General features: G+C 50.8%; 1 protein-coding gene across 1 annotated transcript; it reads left to right on the plus strand.

Annotated features, from left to right (window-relative positions):
• The first annotated feature begins 333 nt into the window (after nucleotides 1-333).
• LOC122378976 (E3 SUMO-protein ligase EGR2-like) lies at nucleotides 334-4,879 on the plus strand. Its single transcript, XM_043360734.1, has 3 exons — nucleotides 334-664; nucleotides 3,404-3,974; nucleotides 4,233-4,879. The coding sequence occupies exons 1-3, from the start codon at nucleotides 334-336 to the stop codon at nucleotides 4,858-4,860; spliced, it is 1,530 nt and encodes a 509-aa protein (XP_043216669.1). The 3' UTR covers nucleotides 4,861-4,879.
• The last annotated feature ends 12,957 nt before the right edge of the window (nucleotides 4,880-17,836 follow it).

Genomic DNA, 17,836 nt, shown 5'->3' on the forward strand with positions numbered 1-17,836 from the left:
CCGACCCACGGCCTCCCTGTCCCGGAGATTCGGCGCGCCCCTACTCAAACAGCACTGTCGGCCACGGTGTGCTTCCGTTCGTCGCCGCGCCGCCGGGCCGCGGTAAACCCCGCACCGTGCCAGTCACGTGCCAGAGCTCCGGAGCGCCGGTGAACTTCATTACATCATACAATCTATGATGTCACTCGGCCCCGTTCTGGGACCGGATTGCTCAGCGCCGGAAGCAGGGAGGGGCTTAGTGGAAGTGATGACGTCACATTGCAGGAAGGTGCCCGTCCATTGGCCGGCGGCGTCGGCCGGCCGGCAGCGCGGCCACTCTGACGCGGCTCATTCATGAAGCCGACGGCCAGCGTAGTACGGCGGCCGGCGGCGGCGCTGCAGCTGCCGCCCACTCCGGCCGCTGAGTCCAGTCTCTGCTGTGCCGCAGGTGCGACCGCCAGCCCGCCCAAGATGATGCTGGACGCGGTGGAGGTGGCCGCCACGCCTAGCCTGGCCGACGTGCACCTCGACTGGGAGCAGCTGTGCAGAGGCCGGCTGTCACCGCCCACCAGCCCTTGGCACCTCGACGACGCGCCGACGACGCCCAGCCCCGGCTACCTGGACACGCCCTCCACCAGCGTCGACGTCGGCGACGACTTCTTCAGCTTCCCCACGGTGACGACAGGTGGGTCAAACGCCCTCCCCCAGGTCAGTTAGGCCCCCCAGGTCACGGCAGGTCAGTTAGACTCCCCAGGTCACGGCAGGTCAGTTAGGCCCCCCAGGTCACGGCAGGTCAGTTAGACTCCCCAGGTTACGGTAGGTCAGTTAGACTCCCCAGGTTACGGTAGGTCAGTTAGACTCCCCAGGTCACGGTATACCGTGACCTATAGGTCAGTTAAGCTCCCCATAGCAGGTCAGACACCCTCCCCAGGCCTTGGTAGGTCAGGTAGACTCCCTATGATGGGTCCAACGCCCCTACCGCGCCAGGGGGTCAAACATCCTCCCCACGCCACCTGTGGGTCCGTCAGGCTCCTCGGGTCAAACGCCCTTCCCAGGCGACGGTGGTTCAGACGACCTCCCCAGGCCAGGTGGTTCAGACGACCTCCCCAGGCCAGGTGGGTCAGACGACCTCCCCAGGCCAGGTGGGTCAAACACCCTCTCCCCACTCCAGGTGGGTCGGCCAGGCTCCTGGGCCAGCCAAACTCCCTATAACACGTCAAACATCCTATCCACGCCACGGTAGGTCGGCCAGGCTTCCGAGCCCTAGGGTCAGGTCACCTTCCCATGGTGGGTCAAACACCTTATCTTCGGAGGAATATCCCTGTTCCCCATGTTCTGTGGGTCATCCGGTCTCGTCACGGTCAACCATCTCCCACGGTCACGGTCAGCAAGCCCCACCCTCCGCAAGGTGACGGCCAGTAGCCTTTCTACGGTGGGTTAGTCAGCTCCCTCTGCCGCAATCACCGTCAGTCACCCCCCCCCCCCCAGTGGGTCAATAGCCTCCCAATGTTAAGTCGGTCACTGCCCCCTGACGATGGGTCAGTAGCCTCCCCATTTCGGGTCAGTTGTCCTGAAGAGCACGCTGGTATCTCAATCAAATCTTTGTGTAAGATGAAGTGCGTATGCATTGACTGGTGCTTGTCAAATGCCTTCTTTAACATTGGTCCAAGTGGTGTGATTTTCTATGGGATATCCCATTGAGAGTCGTCCCAGTAGGTAGTTGCCTTATTCATTAGCGGCGGAACACCTTCAATTAACGGGGGGCACTGCCGATTTTTGGTCCCATTCTTTCCATGCAACGCCCGTAGGGCTAATGTTAAAATGTCAAAATCAAAGGGGGGCACGGTGCCCCGGTGCCCTCCCCGTTCCGCCGCCTATGGCCTTATTCGGTCTCCCATAGGTCCTGTGTGCTGAATCAGTAGGGGCCTCACTGTTTCCCCAATGACGGTAAGCCACTGCCTCCTTCCCGGACCCGAGCCTTCCCCGGGAAACGACCCGATTAAGGCCTTCCAATTTTCCGAATGGAGATTCCCCAGCCGGCCCGTTTCGGGTTTCCCGTCATCGCACTCTCCCCAAAACACGCCTTTACTTTCTCGAATTCGCCCGCGCTACGAACGGCAACGTCACTCATTTGACGTCACAGTTTGACGTCACATGTGATGTCATGGCACTGGCGGCTGATTGGCGACGGGTGAGGTCACTCCGGCGGCCGCCTGCCATTGGCGCTGTATGAGATCACTCCCGACCGGTTCGCTCACCGCCGCCACCGCCGCCGCCGGGAGCGGGGAGCCCTTGGCATTGATAGTGCAGCGGCCCTGGCGCGCGGACCACGGTGCCGCCCGCCAAGGGCAACATTCCGCGCGCGCTGTTGCCAGCCGGCGCGTCACGCCGGAGCGGACAGCCAGCGACCGAATTAGCATGACGTGGAGTAAACAGATGACGCCCCGACCAAAATACCCGGCTCGTAAACCGTTCGGTCGCGGTGAAACAGTTTTAGTAGAGGCGGCTCCCAATCGTCACTGATTCCCCCTCGGGGATGGAGGCGGACGTTCGAGCACGCCGACGCCGCGAACTACGAGAAAAGTTGGAGACTGGAGTTGCTTTCTTGAGTGGCAAGGGGAGAGGCGGTTACCGTCACCGAGATCCAAAAATAGTGACGCCAAAAAGCTATGTTGAGTTGACGTAGTACTCGGTGCAAAGCAATCAACAACAAATATGCTAGTCATATAAAAATAACAACATTAAAACATAATGTTCCTTACAACCTCAAAGGAAAGGTGACATCCGTTAGAATTCATTCGACGTGGGTTTCCCTAGTACATTTTGATTTACCGGACATGAGACATCCTTTTGCACATTGACATGTCCGAAAAATTGGTATGAATAATGACCTTTCACGGACATGAATTTCCCATGAATCACACGCACCTCATTTCCCCCTTCCATTTTTTCTTTCAACTTAATAGCTTGTGGACAGCATGGTGGCAAAGTATCAGACTATGGATCCATCTTAGTCAAAGTTGGAGCACGCAGGGGCGCGGGAACTACTTCCCGACTGGGGGGGGGGGGGGGAGCACACCATAATAGAGATTAACCTAGGGTACCCCCAAATCTAGTTTTCTCACCGGTTTTAGGCCACTTATTTTCACCCCACGGCTTTTTCAACAAAAAAAGAAAACATTTGCAAAAAAAGTGTGGTATTCCGTCTCAAAGGTGTGGGGCACCGCCCCCACGGCCCCAGAGTTGGGGGGGGGGGCAAGCTGCCCCCACTGCCCCCCCCCCCGGGCTCCCGCGCCTATGAGAGCACGACTCAACGAGGATACGATTCGAGCAGACGTGATCCTCTGTCCGGTGTTAGGCGGGTCCACCCACCAGCCGCCCGCCCGCGCACCCCGCTGACCCGCTGTGCCTCCTCTGTCGGCAGTTGGAGACGGCCTGCGGAGCAGCGCTGAGGGCGAGTCCACCTCCAGCGGCGCCGCACCGACCAGCGCCGCCGCCGGTGCCGTCCCTGCCCTGCCGGCCAGTCGCGCCGGCCCCCAGCCCACCAACCCCAATAGCCTGAGCAGCGCGGCGGCGCCGCCGTCGCCGTCCGCCGAGCAGCCAGCCGTGCTGGGCATGTTTCCGTCCCAGCAGCCGACCGAGCAGGAGCAGGAGAGCGGCGAGCAGGCGGCGCGCCCGCCGCAGCAGGCCGAGCCGGCCGTGACCACCACACTGGCCGCCTGGTTCCCGTCCTTCTTCTCCGCCTACGGTCAGCCGCCGGCCCAGCAGGAGACATTCCAGCCACCCCCGCAGCAGCAGCAGCAGCAGCAGCAGCAGCAGCAGCTTCAGCACCCACACCTCCAGCAGCCGCATCAACACCACCAGCATCCGCATCAACACCAGCAGCACCATCACCAGCACCAGCCGCAGCCGCCGTTCGGGCGCGACCCGGGCCTGTGCCAGCCGCCGGGTCTGCTGTTCGACCCGAGCGGCGTGTACAGCCGGCCGCCGCCGGCGTACCCGGCCAGCGCGGCGCCGGCGGCCGGCCTGCTCCGCTGGCAGCCGCCCGTCCTGCCGTCCGTCCTCCAGTTCGACCCGACGCTGGTCGCGGCCGGGCCCTCAGCGATGCCTCCGACCGTATCAACTTCCTCAGCGCTAACCGCGCCCGTAGTGGGTCCGTCAGGTCTGACCTCGCCCGTCACCGGCCCGTCAGGTCTGACCTCGCCCGTTACGGGTCCGTCAGGTATGACGTCACCCGTTGCTGGTGTCTCAAGTTTAACCTCCGCTGTAGCGGGCCCCTCCGGTCTGACCTCGCCTGTGGCAGGTCCCTCCGGCCTGACCTCGCCCGTAGCGGGTCCCTCAGGCCTGAGCTCGCCCGTTGCTGGCCCCTCCGGCCTGGCGCCGTCGTCATCAGCGGCGACAGGGTCATCCCTGCCTCTGCGGCCGGTGCGGCCCCGCAGGGGCTCGCCGCGACCCAGCCGGACACCGCTGGAAGAGCGACCCTACCCGTGTCCGGACAAGTCGTGTCGCAGTCGGTTCTCTCGCTCGGACGAGCTGACGCGACACATTCGCATCCACACGGGTCAGAAGCCGTTCCAGTGCAGCATCTGCCTGCGCTCGTTCTCGCGCTCGGACCATCTGACCACACACATCCGCACTCACACCGGGGAGAAGCCCTTCCAGTGCGAGGTCTGCAACAAGAAGTTCGCCCGCTCCGACGAGAAGAAGCGGCACGCCCGCGTTCACGTACGCCGGCCGCGGCGGGCGGGCCGGGGTCCTGGGGGTCCCGGCGGCGACCCCGGCACCAGTTCGGGGCCGGGACCGGGCGGTCGGCCCGGCCGGGGCGCCGGCCGCGCCTCTGCCACACAGACTCGAGGCGCCGGCTCGGCAGGCAGCGGCTAGTCGGCAGCCGAATTTCGGGTGTCTGGCTCGGTGGGCCACCACTGTGTGATATGGGCCGGCCGGCGAGGCGGCCGGCGGCGGCGCGGCGCTGACGCCCGCCGGCCGGCCAGTACAAAGAGTCGCCGCCGTGAAAACCAGTGCCAAGTCATCCAGCATCCAGGCTGCTCAGCCAGCTTCACGCTCATGCCATTGCACTCGCAACGAACGTAGGCAATCTTTTATAGGCGCCGTCGTCGCAGCGGGTGGGGACGGCGCGGTTGTTCGATGTACCGGGAGTGTAGACGCCCGCGGCGGCGCTGCGACTGCCATTAACTACATGTACCTGCAGCGGCGGACCGGCGCCCAGCGCCGCAAAGGAGACCGCTTCAGCCAATCAATCGCTCATACGATTGAATAATCATGTCATGCATGCATCGCTGTTACCTATAACACATCGTCGTGCATCTTGTTACTATTCTTATATAAGAGTTTTTACTTTAATAAACGTGGCTGGAATGGGATATTGGCGTTTCAGGACTGATGTTGTTGGGTCACAAAGGGAATATAGCGGGTCGACCACAAACTGAGGAAGCATCACCATACAACTCAGCGTTACCGATCGACGAGCCGCTGAACTTCGGAAACACCTAGCTGCCTGATCGGACAATGCACGGGCACTGGAGACGTTCAGACTGGATAGTACGGCCTCGCTCGCCTAAAGACACACGCAGCTAGCCCGCGATACCAGATACACACGGGGCAGCGGAATGCAGGAACACGACGATTAGACCGGTTCTTGCGCAGAGCTGTTTGTGAATTACCAGGCAGCATCCAGAAGAGTTCACTTTGAACGAATTTAGGCAGCTTTAATGACACTAGCCTACATTCTTTCACATTTTGTACACATATTTCAAGATGTATGTACGCATACCCCCACCCCCCACCCACAAAAGCTTGAAAAAATCAGCAATCACTTGCATATTTCATAGTTCTTTTAGATCTTTTTTCGCTACAATGTCGCCAGATTTGAACTCAGCTCAACTGTTTGGTCCTAACAGGTCATTAACCCGCGCCCCGCTGAGAGTACCGGATTTCCACGCCCTGCTGGAGGGTGAAGGGGGGGGGGCGTTTGAATGCACCCCCTCTAACTCCGCTCCTGGGCCACGTAGCGAATGCGATACGCGGTGAGCGACATTCGAAAGAGCGTCCAAAATAAGGACGAAAACACTTCTGTCATCTCTTAGGTCAGGTCAAAGGTCAGGTCACCAGAGGTCATCAAAGGTAAAAGGTTGCCTATTTCAACATTTTTCGAAACAGCGATCGGGGACCATTAGAGATACAGCGCCGCGGAAAAGCGCATTCGATAGCCCTTTAATCTTCTTTCTGAATTGTGTCCTTAGATTTGACCTCAGGCGAACGGTTCAGCCTCCAGAGGGTAACTCGAAAATTTGAACTTAGGTCAAGGTTTCGGAAAAGGTCTGTTTCATATCAGCCGATCCGTATCATCGAGATGAACACAGCTTAAAGGGACTGTCCCACCTTTAACATGGGGTTTGAGTTGAGATAGCCAAGTTTGCGGCGAGGTTCAGAAACCACTATCTATCTTGGTTGCAACCCCCGCGGCCTCTTGGTGTTGAAGAAATTCGTTCCCTTCATTTGAAAATGGGCCTTGTGCAAGGCCCTATCTTCAACATGGAGCGACCGTTAGTGTGACGTCACCTCGTTTAGTCATTCTGATTTAAATGGGTTTGCTCGTTGAAAAATCGCTTAAAACTTGGTCTGCACTTTGTTGTGGTGCCTACAGAGTAAAAAGAATCAGCTTTATGACAGTAATGTGGCCTGGGGAAGGAGGTAATTTTGGGCTGTGACGTCACATATTTGAAAGTTTGTGTTTGGAATATGGGAAGCCTAAGATGTTTAATGAAAAATAAATGCCAGAACCGTGTTCCTGGTCATCCAATCTATGAAGTCGGGCACAATTTAACTGGTTTTAACAACATTTTAGAAGGTGGGATAGTCCCTATGTTTTCATTGCTCTAGCGTCGTACCTCTATCGAAAGTAAAGTTATTAGCGAAAAACTGTTAAGATACCATTCGTGACCTGGGATGACCTAAGGGACACAAGGAAGGAACACGGGTGCCATTTTCCCGTTTAGTGTGTCAAGTTTACTTGTAACTCGGTGTTTGAGAGTGTTTAGAATAGCTTTGTCCAAAACAAGCGCCCTTCAATTTTCCCTTGATAATTTGTAAAATGGAGAATGCGCAAAATTAGCCTGACCTTATGTCACAGACATACAAATTCCGAAACAAATTTTTTATGCCTACTACTGCCCTCATGAATTGCTGAAAGATTCAAGGCGATCCGTGATTCTATGTATCTTTGGCAAGCATTGTAAATTGTTTAACCCATTTATGCCCAGGAATATTGACCATCATGAAAATCGACGAAAACAAAATATGTTATGCTCCTACCAGGGCCTTGCATGGAATCGAAAATAATTTTTGCCTGCAGCAAAAGTTTTTCGAGAAAAACGTAAAAAAACATGCGTTGCGAAATCGCAACGAAGGGCACACCGGGCGCCATCAGCGTTGCGAAAACGCAACGACGGGCACATCAGACGGACATAAAGTACACTGAACTGCCGTATATGCTAATATGTTTTGACAAAACGTCAATCAACTGTTGACAACTATTGCTTGAAAATGCGGAACCAACATCCGCCATGCTCTATAACCCGCCTAAGAGCCTCAGTGAGGGAGCATAACTTCATGATTCGCGAACGGGGAGATGGCAACACGGTCATTATCAACCATTTACGCTGTCCATTGCTGTTCATTTAAAGTTGTGGCCGACACGTATCCAGGGTGATGCTTTCTTTTTGGAAGCTAGACAGAGCCATTACCCCCACCTAGCAGACCCCACACTGAATACAATTAAACGGAGGATTGGGAGTAAACCAGTGCCTCACGTATGCGCGTATATCCGCAATCATTGTTAACCACACCACCCTCCTAGGAGTTAAGTTAAATTCCATTGCAGGTTAGTCGTACCCACTCCCAGCAAAAAGAAAAAAAGGACCGATCCGGCTCTAACAAATTACCCGCGTAAGGCGTAGCGCATCGCAACAAATCGACTCCCAGTTTATCATGTTTACACCTAATCCAAAACTTTCATGGCCCCACTCTCAGCGACCTTCACGTGTAACCTCTTTCTCGAGACAATGCCAGGACAGAATGGTGATTCGACGTCAATATCCGTCCTTTCCATCTTCAGGATATTTGAATCCTCCTCCACGCCTCAACCCCCTGTTCCGGGCTGGACCGGCAACGTATATCGCAATCGGGCAGCTCACATAGGAGCGCGCCTGTAGCCGGGTGCAGTGAGTGCTTGGGAGGGGGGAAGGGGGTGGGTCATGGGTGGCCTGCCCACTGGCTGGGCTCAGTCTCCAGTCTACGATTAACCGTGTCCGGTCAGACATATGTCTCCCCTAATTCCAATAATCCTGCTAGCTCTAAAATGGTCTGATTAGATAAAAAGCCTATCAAAGTAAGAAAACAAGGGTATACTCCACATCAAGCAGCTTATGAATCTATGCTAGTTATGAATCCTAAAAATTATTTTTTTCCCAGGTCCGCCCTCATTTCCCCTGCCGAAGGGCTCAGCTACCCCCAGAGGGGGCCTATCCCACTATTTGCCAACCCTCAGTTATCTTTTCTAACGTAAATAGTCAGCAGATTCTATCCAGAGAATGGCGATGCCTATCTGTCGCCTGATACCAGAATACATCCCCGTTACTCATTATATATGCACAATGTACATAGTAGATCCAATTTCCAAAGGACCTTATTATCTCCCAGCTCCGTTAGCATCGCCGACCGTTTGATGCATGGGTCCTTTTCCTATACCATGCGATTTTCAGATACATGGGAACACATTGCTTAGTGAACGAACAGCCCGAGGCCGATAATCTGCGAGAGAAAAAGAAAGGAGTGTTTGTGGCTGTTTGAGCCAGCAAATATGAAATGTGTCGCAACATTTTACGTGCAAACGCACCTTGCACTAAACATACCTATACATAGGTATGTTCCCTCATGGCATAGGCGGCGGAGCGGGGGGGGGGGGAGGCACCGGGGCACCGTGCTCCCCTTGATTTTGCCATTTTAACATTATCCATATAGGCGTTGCATGGAAATGGAAAGAATGGGACCAAAAGTCGGCAGTGCCCCCTTAATTGAAGATGTTTCGCCGCTACAGCCTCAGGGCTACAAAATGAGAGAGAGAGAGGGAGAGAGAGAGAGAGAGAGAGAGAGAGAGAGAGAGAGAGAGAGAGAGAGAGAGAGAGAGAGAGAGAGAGAGAGAGAGAGAGAGCGCGAGAGAGAGAGAGAGGGAGAGAGTTGGGGAACGAGGAGGAGAGAGAGGAAGATGGGGGAGAGAAAGAGAGAACCCACAGCGTATCACGAGTGAAGTCTATTGTTGATATTCATACTTCCGCTACCCTGTCAATGTGCCCATCGTTGCGTTTTCGCAACACCGCTGTCTTTCCGATGTGCCCTTCGTTGCGTTCCCGCAACGCGACCGTAGTCATATTTGAAAATAGTCACAAACCCTTTTTGTAGCATTATTTCTTAACAAAATGCATATCTAAGCTATTGTAGGGATTCTGCAGAATATGTTAACACAATTTTCATTACGATTTTATTAAGCACTTAGCCTACTTATCTTGGTTTTCGTGACGTCATCACTCAGAAAACCTTCGACTTCCCTCTGGGAGCTCTAGGCAGTAACTTACCGGCCGCACAGACTTGTAACTGCGTAGCATCATGCGCACAACTATGCCACACACGCTGAAACTTATCCCATCGGTTAGTCTCTTTTACACACTTCTCAAGCTTCGATCACGTCGACGCTTGCTTGCGTTGCGAAAACGCAACGAAGGGCGTAAATGGGTTAAGCGAGGTCACTTGACATGACCTGGTGACCTGACCTTGAGAGACCTTGGTCTGAAGTCTTCACATGTGCAGAAAAGTGCATGATAAGGTGTGCCAAAAACGGCGCTTTTAAGAGTTTAGCGAAAAAAAAAAACTAAAAAGCAGAGGGGTGTTTGAACACCACCTATAACAATATAAAAGACACAATATATGTAAAAGAGATTTACATTTTATGTGTCCATTTCGTTGCTCTTATTCATCGCTAACACTTCAATGTAATCATTCAGTCGGTGTAGCTAACTATCACAAACATTTATATTTTATACTATACCTATCTGAATATAAGGCTTCTTGCGTGACTTGATGACCCAACCTAGGGCAACCTATAGCTGAAAGCTTTACAACAGGTTCGGGAAAGGTGCATGACATGGTGTGCCAAACTCTGAAAACTGAAAAGCATTAAAATTGCCCCAACCCACCCCTCACCACGGCGCGGCTAGACTTGCCAGTTGCCACACCGAGCGACAAGGTAGACTGCGCCGCAGGACACGGCGGCTTCGCGGCACAGTCTACCTACACCCAACCACCGGACGCAGGGCTCGTCAATAATGTCGCGAGAAGACGAGGACACATCGTCGAGACAATACGGCTAATTGTGTGATGTGACAAAGACGCATTAGCAGTTTGGTACACTCTGAATCTAAAACGACACAACTATCGAGGGAATCAAACATCATGCGAACGCTGGGGGGCACACCCATCGTGGGCACACCCAGTTGTGGGGGCACACCCATCGGCACGGGTTTCAGTAGCAAAAGCATTCAGCATGTAGGCGCGGGAAACGGGGGGGGGGTAGTGGAACAGCTTGCTCCCATAACTCTGGGGCCGGGGGGGGGGGGTGGTGCCCCCACAACTTTTCATAGGGCCAGGAACTGTTGGGACAGCATATCCTTCCCAAATTAGGGGTTGGGGGTCACAACGGAAGAAAGCATTTAAGAAAAAATCAACACTTTCATTCGCTCAGCAACTCATTTGGCAGATTAAAACCTTTATTCCAGGTTGCCAAAAAGGCAGTTTCTTCACTCAGCTGAGACGGAATGCCTCACTTTTCCGCAAATGTTTTCATTTTGTTTTGTTTTTTCGCTGAAGTCCAAGGCCTGAAAAATAAGTGAGCCTAAAACCCTTCCGCGCGGTGGGGGGGGGGGGCATTTTTTGCCCCCCCCCCGTATCTCCGAAACTACTGGACGGATCCGGAAAATTCAAACGGCGTTCGATAGCCCTGTCAAATTTGTCGAAGGAACCTAAATTTCATTGACCTCAGGGTCACCAATGACGTCACAGGTCAGGTCAAAGATAAAATGTTTTACCGTTCACGGGTCTTCTAGGGAATGCGCTATAACACCGAGCAAAACTAATTTGTCGAAAATCAGCGATAGGGCGTCAGTTGCCTAGTACATATGCTGCTATTAGAGGTCACTGATAATACCAGGTCCGGTCACAGGTCAGGTCAACAAGGGTCAGCACATGAACCCAGCTTCACTAAGGTTGTGCGATGCATGTTTTATGGCCAATTTTTCATTTCCAACTCAATGGTGTTGGTCATAAGACCACCAGGTACGGTTTAGGTCACTTTCTGGTGGAGGTCAGGTCAAGGTCAGGTCAAAAAAGGACAAATTTCAAAAATGATAGTTTTGCATAAAATTGGTATTGATTCGATGCAGCTCGTCACGGCGAGTCTTATGGTGGTCTTTGTTTTGCGCTACGTGTTCTAAAATTGTTAAAAAAAATTGAGTTTGAAAATTTGACGTCATCAATTTCAAACAGTTTTTTTCGCTATAAGTTGGCCAAAAAAGAGGTATCGATCAAAAATTTGGTATGCCAATAGAAGTCGGTAGGGGCTATCATATATATTCCGGCTTATTCGAAAATCAAAAAACTTTTTCGATTTTTTTGCTATTATATTCAAAACTTTTTATTTTATTTTTGGAGGTCAAAATTCGAGGATTTGAAAATTTCGAGAAAGCAGTTCAGTAGCCCTGGCAACTCTACACCTTTTACGTATTAAACGTTTTTCTGTATCTTCAAAACTATAGGCCTGACAGTGACAGCTCTTCCCGCAACACTTTTCTTTGGGTCGAAAACGGCAAAACATGACGTCACTCTAACGTCATTTGTGGCCAACCTATCATAGCCTTTTGAAAATTTTTGGTCGTTGATGCCTGGGAGGGTACTGAAAGTTTGGTGACGATCGGCGCAGCGGTTCTGGAGATACATCGAAAAGTCTGGAAGGGGGACGGGGGCAAAAATAGCCCCCCCCCCCGGGCACGGGATAAGATACTAAATTATTGCTTTTAAATGACGCCAGTCGCCATAGGAGCCGGAGCAGTGAGGGTTCCAACAAATAATCAAAAGTAAAAGTCAATATTTCAAAAAGTAGTGATTATTTTTCGGTGAACCTTGGTAGATATCATTTTTGCTCACTCTGAACCATGTTACATCACTTCTATGCCTATTCATTAGCTTTTTTTGAAGGTGGGAGGGTCCCTTTAAGCTTCGTGGGCCTCCTGTAACCACCAAGTTTCACCCGGGCTGATAAGTGGCCTTTTTCAGCCTCCAGGCTTCAGAATAGAACTCTTCTCCTCTTAACGAGAACTTGTATCGAGATTCCATTTCCTCATGCTGACAAGACCCTCGCGACAACATAGGTCTCAGCTGGCTTCTTTTGACTGTCACAGTTCTTACAGGACACCTCCTCGTTCGAACAATACAGAGAGCTTCCTTCTTTAATATTTCAGAGAGGACATTTCAGGAATGGCAATGTCTATGTTGGCAAAGTCACTTGGATAAGAAGGGTGTATGCTTCTGAGCAAAAGGCCCTCTGGAATTACAGGGTGTCCAATAAGTTCGTTCTCTTAATATAAGTTAATAAAATAAGTTATCTTATTTTATTAAAAATAAGTTATCTTATTTTATTAAAATAAGTTCGTTCGTTCTCTCACCTTATATCTGCATGTAAAACAGAGTACATTGCGTTTTGATACGCTTATGACTCTTCAATATGCTCCCCATTTCATAGGCAAACACATGAATACATGCTGCGGCATGCCAACCGGCATGTTTGGCAGCATAGCAGGCTTGAAGTTAGCCCATACTGACTTGACATGCGCCGTGAGCTCCTCGGGGCTGGAACAGCGCTTCGCTTCGACGAGCCTCGATTTCAATATGTCCAAAACATTTTTATGAAATTTGGATCCGACGAGTTGGCTGGGATGTGATCTTGCCATAGACGCCTATCACAGTCTCCTGGCACTGCTTTTAACCCGCGCACGACGGGGGGGGGCGGATCCGCCCCCCTGAGGTTTTTCGCGAATAGCGGGAAAACCGCGGCGCGTAGCGCCGCGAAATTTGGTACGACTATTCTCTCATCAACTTTACACAGGGTGTGCAAGTTTGAACCTCCTAACTTTTAAGGTCAGGTCACCAGGTCACTTTGAATGACCCAACCTCGTCACGTTTTTACAACTTTGTCAACGTGCCAGAGCTACAGTAGATGTCGGAGGCCTTTGAAAGTCGCAGGATGTTATAAGGTCATTAGTAGCTACAATTTGTATATCTCGGAATTTTGATATCGATGACCTAAGGTCAGGTCAATTTCGCGACCCCCCATTAGGTATACGTCAATGGGGGAAAAATCAACTCCCTGTTTTTACCACTAAAACGGGTCGGAATGGCCCCATATACCATACATGACTTCATATACGATTAACCTTCACTACCTTGAGGTATGTTTTGCTGTTGGGCAGCTGTAAGGTCATGTGACGTCATCAACGGTCACCAAAGGTTTTTTTTGCCAATAACTCCGCACAGGAACAAGATACAGCCGCGCGGATGGTCTCATTGTGTTCAGCTCGTCAAGACGCATCGATTGATATACATGATGACCTTGAGGTCACGTGACTTGAGGTCAACCCTGACCTTGACCTTTTGAGGTCAACATATATATCATTCGATGCGGATTGACGAGAGGATCACGATGGTGCCCTTAGTTTAATCCTATCTTGACTAATTCGAAAGTTATTCGAGAAAAACTCTCTCCATCTCCATATCTAGCGCCGCCATTTTGACTTTTTTACCCCTGTAACGTCATCTTTGACCTGACCTGAAAATGACCTTGGTAAAAATTGTAGCCCTTGTCCGTGCGTATCCATTGCTGTTTACCGCTTGTCGCTAGCTTGCTTCGTTCTCGAGATCTCAGGGGGGCGGTCATCCGCCCCCCCCCCGTCGGTTCTAAGTTGGCGTTCTCGGTTCTAACCCGCCCCTCGTCGTTGCGCGGGTTAAGCTTTGTTTGAGCTCTGCACTGATGCACTGTCTTGCTTGAAGATGGGCCTACGACCTTCCGGATGCCATTTTGTCTTCCAAAAATGTGTTCATACTTGCGGTTCGAGTTAAAGGAACTATCCCACCTTCTAAAATGTTGTTAAAACCAGTTAAATTGTGCCCGACTTTATAGATTGGATGACCAGGAACACGGTTCTGGCATTTATTTTTCATTAAACATCTTAGGCTTCCCATATTCCAAACACAAACTTTCAAATATGTGACGTCACAGCCCAAAATTACCTCCTTCCCCAGGCCACATTACTGTCATAAAGCTGATTCTTTTTACTCTGTAGGCACCACAACAAAGTTCAGACCAAGTTTTAAGCGATTTTTCAACGAACAAACCCATTTAAATCAGAATGACTAAACGAGGTGACGTCACACTAACGGTCGCTCCATGTTGAAGATAGGGCCTTGCGCAAGGCCCATTTTCAAATGAAGGGAACGAATTTCTTCAACACCAAGAGGCCGCGGGGGTTGCAACCTAGATAGATAGTAGTTTCTGAACCTCGCCGCAAACTTGGCTATCTCAACTCAAACCCCATGTTAACCCTCGCCCGCACATGCCATTTTCCCATCCTAGAACGCACATGGGGGGGGGGTGGTTGCCACCCCCCCCCCCCGCGCCATTTCGTTCCTGTTGGAGATAGAGCTTAGCAGTAAAGACCAAAAAGATTCTTTGGGAAGAGACGAATCCAATGATACCCAGTTTTACCTTCTCAGGTCAGTCATTGACCTTCCAGGTCAGGTCAAACTAAAAAATGTTGCTGTTTTGGGTCACCGTTGGATATCAAGTGCGCTGCTTATCAAATACCGATGACGATGCTGTTTTCTGGTGCCAAGCCAGCTAGAACCTCTTTGTCACACTATCCGACCAGAATTTTGCTGCTGAGGTCATTTCAGGTCAAGTTAGGTCAAGGTCAATTATATGTGTTTGTATGTCTGTGTGTGTCTGTGTGTATACTGATGTGTGCACCGATTGTTTTTGGGTCCATATCACATGAAATCATGATCTGAGAAGCTTTTACCAAAAATGCAGTCAAAAAACTTCACAAAAAGTAAATTCAGCTTGCCTAAAACGCAATTATCTTAGACACAGATAACAGTAGTACAGTAGTAGTACAGTAGTAGTGGTAGTAGATGACCTAGGTTGACCTTGACCCTGACCTTGACCCCTGTACATCGTCGAACAACATGTTCCATGATAGGTGGGAGGTAAGACTGGCAAAAAAGGCCGAAATCAGGGTGTCAAAAGCTCACAAGGCCCATGGCAAACGCAAGATGTTGAGAATTGGCCATTTGGGTCATGACATGACCTGAAAAACAAGGTCATATCTCCGAAACCAAAAATCACAGAAACTTGGAAATTTCAGTGGACATCAAGAAAGGATAGACGAGCAGCTATACGAAAAATCAGCCTTCTAGCTCTAAAAATGTTGAGTGCAGAGCAGAAAGACTGCCTGGGGGGGGGGGTGGCAACCCCCCCCCCCATGTGCGGGCGAGGGTTAAAGGTGGGATAGTCCCTTTAAGCTAGAAGGCTGAAAGTCCTCCTAGATCTTCTTGGAGAAGCATTCTGCGTCCCAACACTGTTTCTGGAGTATGAATCGCAACCTGCTCAGCATCTGGACGCATATTACCCCACATTACCGTGACCCTGGCCTTTTGCATAGGAATAAAGCGGGATGACACGAAGGCCTTTTCCGTCGCCCATATGGGACCGTTTTGGGGTTTAGACGGGTGTTTTATCTCGAACACGGACTAGGCATTCCAGATGACCACATTGATGTCATCGACCCTCCAGTTTGTTAGCCTCAGGCATAACGAAACAAATGTTTGGCCATTTTAAGACATTTTCGACTGTTTTGCGTCCTCCGTTAAGTTTAAGCCAAAGTGACCGTGAGTTATGTACCCCGAAATAATACTCGACAGCTGGTAATCCATTCTGAAAAGCCTGCTTACCAACTTTCTAACGCTAAGACCTTTTTGACGGTTACTTTGGCGCCACACAGTTTTGGCCACATGGCTCGCTCCTGAGAGCTGACAAAAAAGAGAATAAACTTGCAGCGATGACTCCCGACATATCATCGGCGTCACTTGCTGACTGTGCGTCCAGTTAGCGTCAGACATTGGCTACAGACTGGATGGCCTCAATCACCCTCAACCGTCGCGAATGGCCCACGTGCGGACTAAATACCGAGACGTAGGGGAGACCCGGGAGGTATGGGCCGGTTTTGTGAAAAGGCAATTTTCTTCTAGTGGGCAGTGGCTACACCCGGTTTTTTACTCTGTGCACGTGAAATTGCCTTTCGCCTGCAAAGTGTGCCTGATATTAGGCATCTGGGATCAACTATTTTGTCTCAAGATAACTTTTAATAAATCATGCACTTTTTCGACCCATCGAAATACACCGGGAGGTATGGGCCATGGCCCGGGAGGTATGAGCCGGTGCCATGTTTCATATCCTTTTCTCGACAATGAGAACAATACTCGTAGCTGGTATCTACCTTGATCTCTCTTAGAGCCCAGGAATCGCATAAGCGGCGAACAGCTTACTGCATGGAGGTCACTTGGGCACATATGTATTTTGGTAAACTCAATCATGCACCATGAAATAAAATATATAATATTTGTCTGTTCGAATGAAATTTGAAGCTAAATTTTCAACTTCGGCGCGACAAAAATAAAACTTATTGAAGATGACACTCAATGAAAGCATCTTTTTATTGATTTAGGATCAACAGGGGTGGGTGGCCCGAACCTCCCGGTTAGGACGCCAGAATTTGCGTAGCATCTCAGCTCATAATCTTGCAAGAAAGCTTCAAATTGTCTATCCAGCCTTAATTGGCATCCTTTAAACTTAATGTTAGCATTGGTCTGACATCATAAAACGAGCCTGGTTCAAATTTATCATGAATTTTCTGTATGTACAGTATTTTACTCGAAGAGGGCAAAAACGCTTTATCACCGCTCATTGCCAAAGAAGACTGAGGAAGATTTTGAAAATCACGTGGGTTGTATTATACGAATACTGCATGGGGGAGCGGGCAATAGCAAAAAATATTGCCCGATGTGACGTCACTGTCGCCCGAGGGTGAAGACCGAAACAAGTGCTATTGCCCGAGGCGAAGCCGAGGGCCCTTTTCCTTTAAAGGAAAAGGGCCACCTTCGTGAAATATGAAGATATCGTTGTTTTTCATTTTGACATTATTATTTTTCATTTTCTTTTTAAAACTGGTGCCAGAAGTGCACAATTCGCGAAAAAGTATTTAAAACTATTTAACATATTGGTACTATGTTGATACTCTCTGCGGCACCTACTGTATGATGGCATTGCGATGACGTCACACTCAAGCCAATCAGCGTTCAGAAGACAGACTCGTCGGATAGTGTCAGATAAGCTGATTGGTTAAAGCTGAGCTGATTGGAGCTGATTGGTAAAAAACCAAAGCCTCGCCGCGGGTGGCTGTATTACAGGGTAAGGACGCATTCCTGGGATAAGGACGCATTACTCTTTTAAAATTACCGATACCTACGAATGGAAGCCGAAATCGGCCGTAAGGAGATAGACTGGAGGGTTTTCGGACACGGGCTACAAGATCAGATGGCTATCTCAGTTTCAATCCCCATATTAAAGGTGGCCCTTTTCCTTTAACCGCAACACATGGGAATGCATTGCCTGGTGGGTGCC

The sequence above is a fragment of the Amphibalanus amphitrite genome, unplaced genomic scaffold (assembly GCF_019059575.1).
Source record: "Amphibalanus amphitrite isolate SeventyFive unplaced genomic scaffold, NRLGWU_Aamphi_draft 000069F_arrow, whole genome shotgun sequence".
Classification (NCBI taxonomy): domain Eukaryota; kingdom Metazoa; phylum Arthropoda; class Thecostraca; order Balanomorpha; family Balanidae; genus Amphibalanus; species Amphibalanus amphitrite.

Excerpts from the sequence above, each read along its gene's own strand:
- LOC122378976 (XM_043360734.1), top strand. The coding sequence starts at position 334 with ATGAAGCCGACGGCCAGCGTAGTACGGCGGCCGGCGGCGGCGCTGCAG. Across the intron at positions 665-3,403 it reads CTTCCCCACGGTGACGACAG|TTGGAGACGGCCTGCGGAGC; the intron begins GTGGGTCAAACG and ends CTCTGTCGGCAG. Across the intron at positions 3,975-4,232 it reads TACAGCCGGCCGCCGCCGGC|TTTAACCTCCGCTGTAGCGG; the intron begins GTACCCGGCCAG and ends TGGTGTCTCAAG.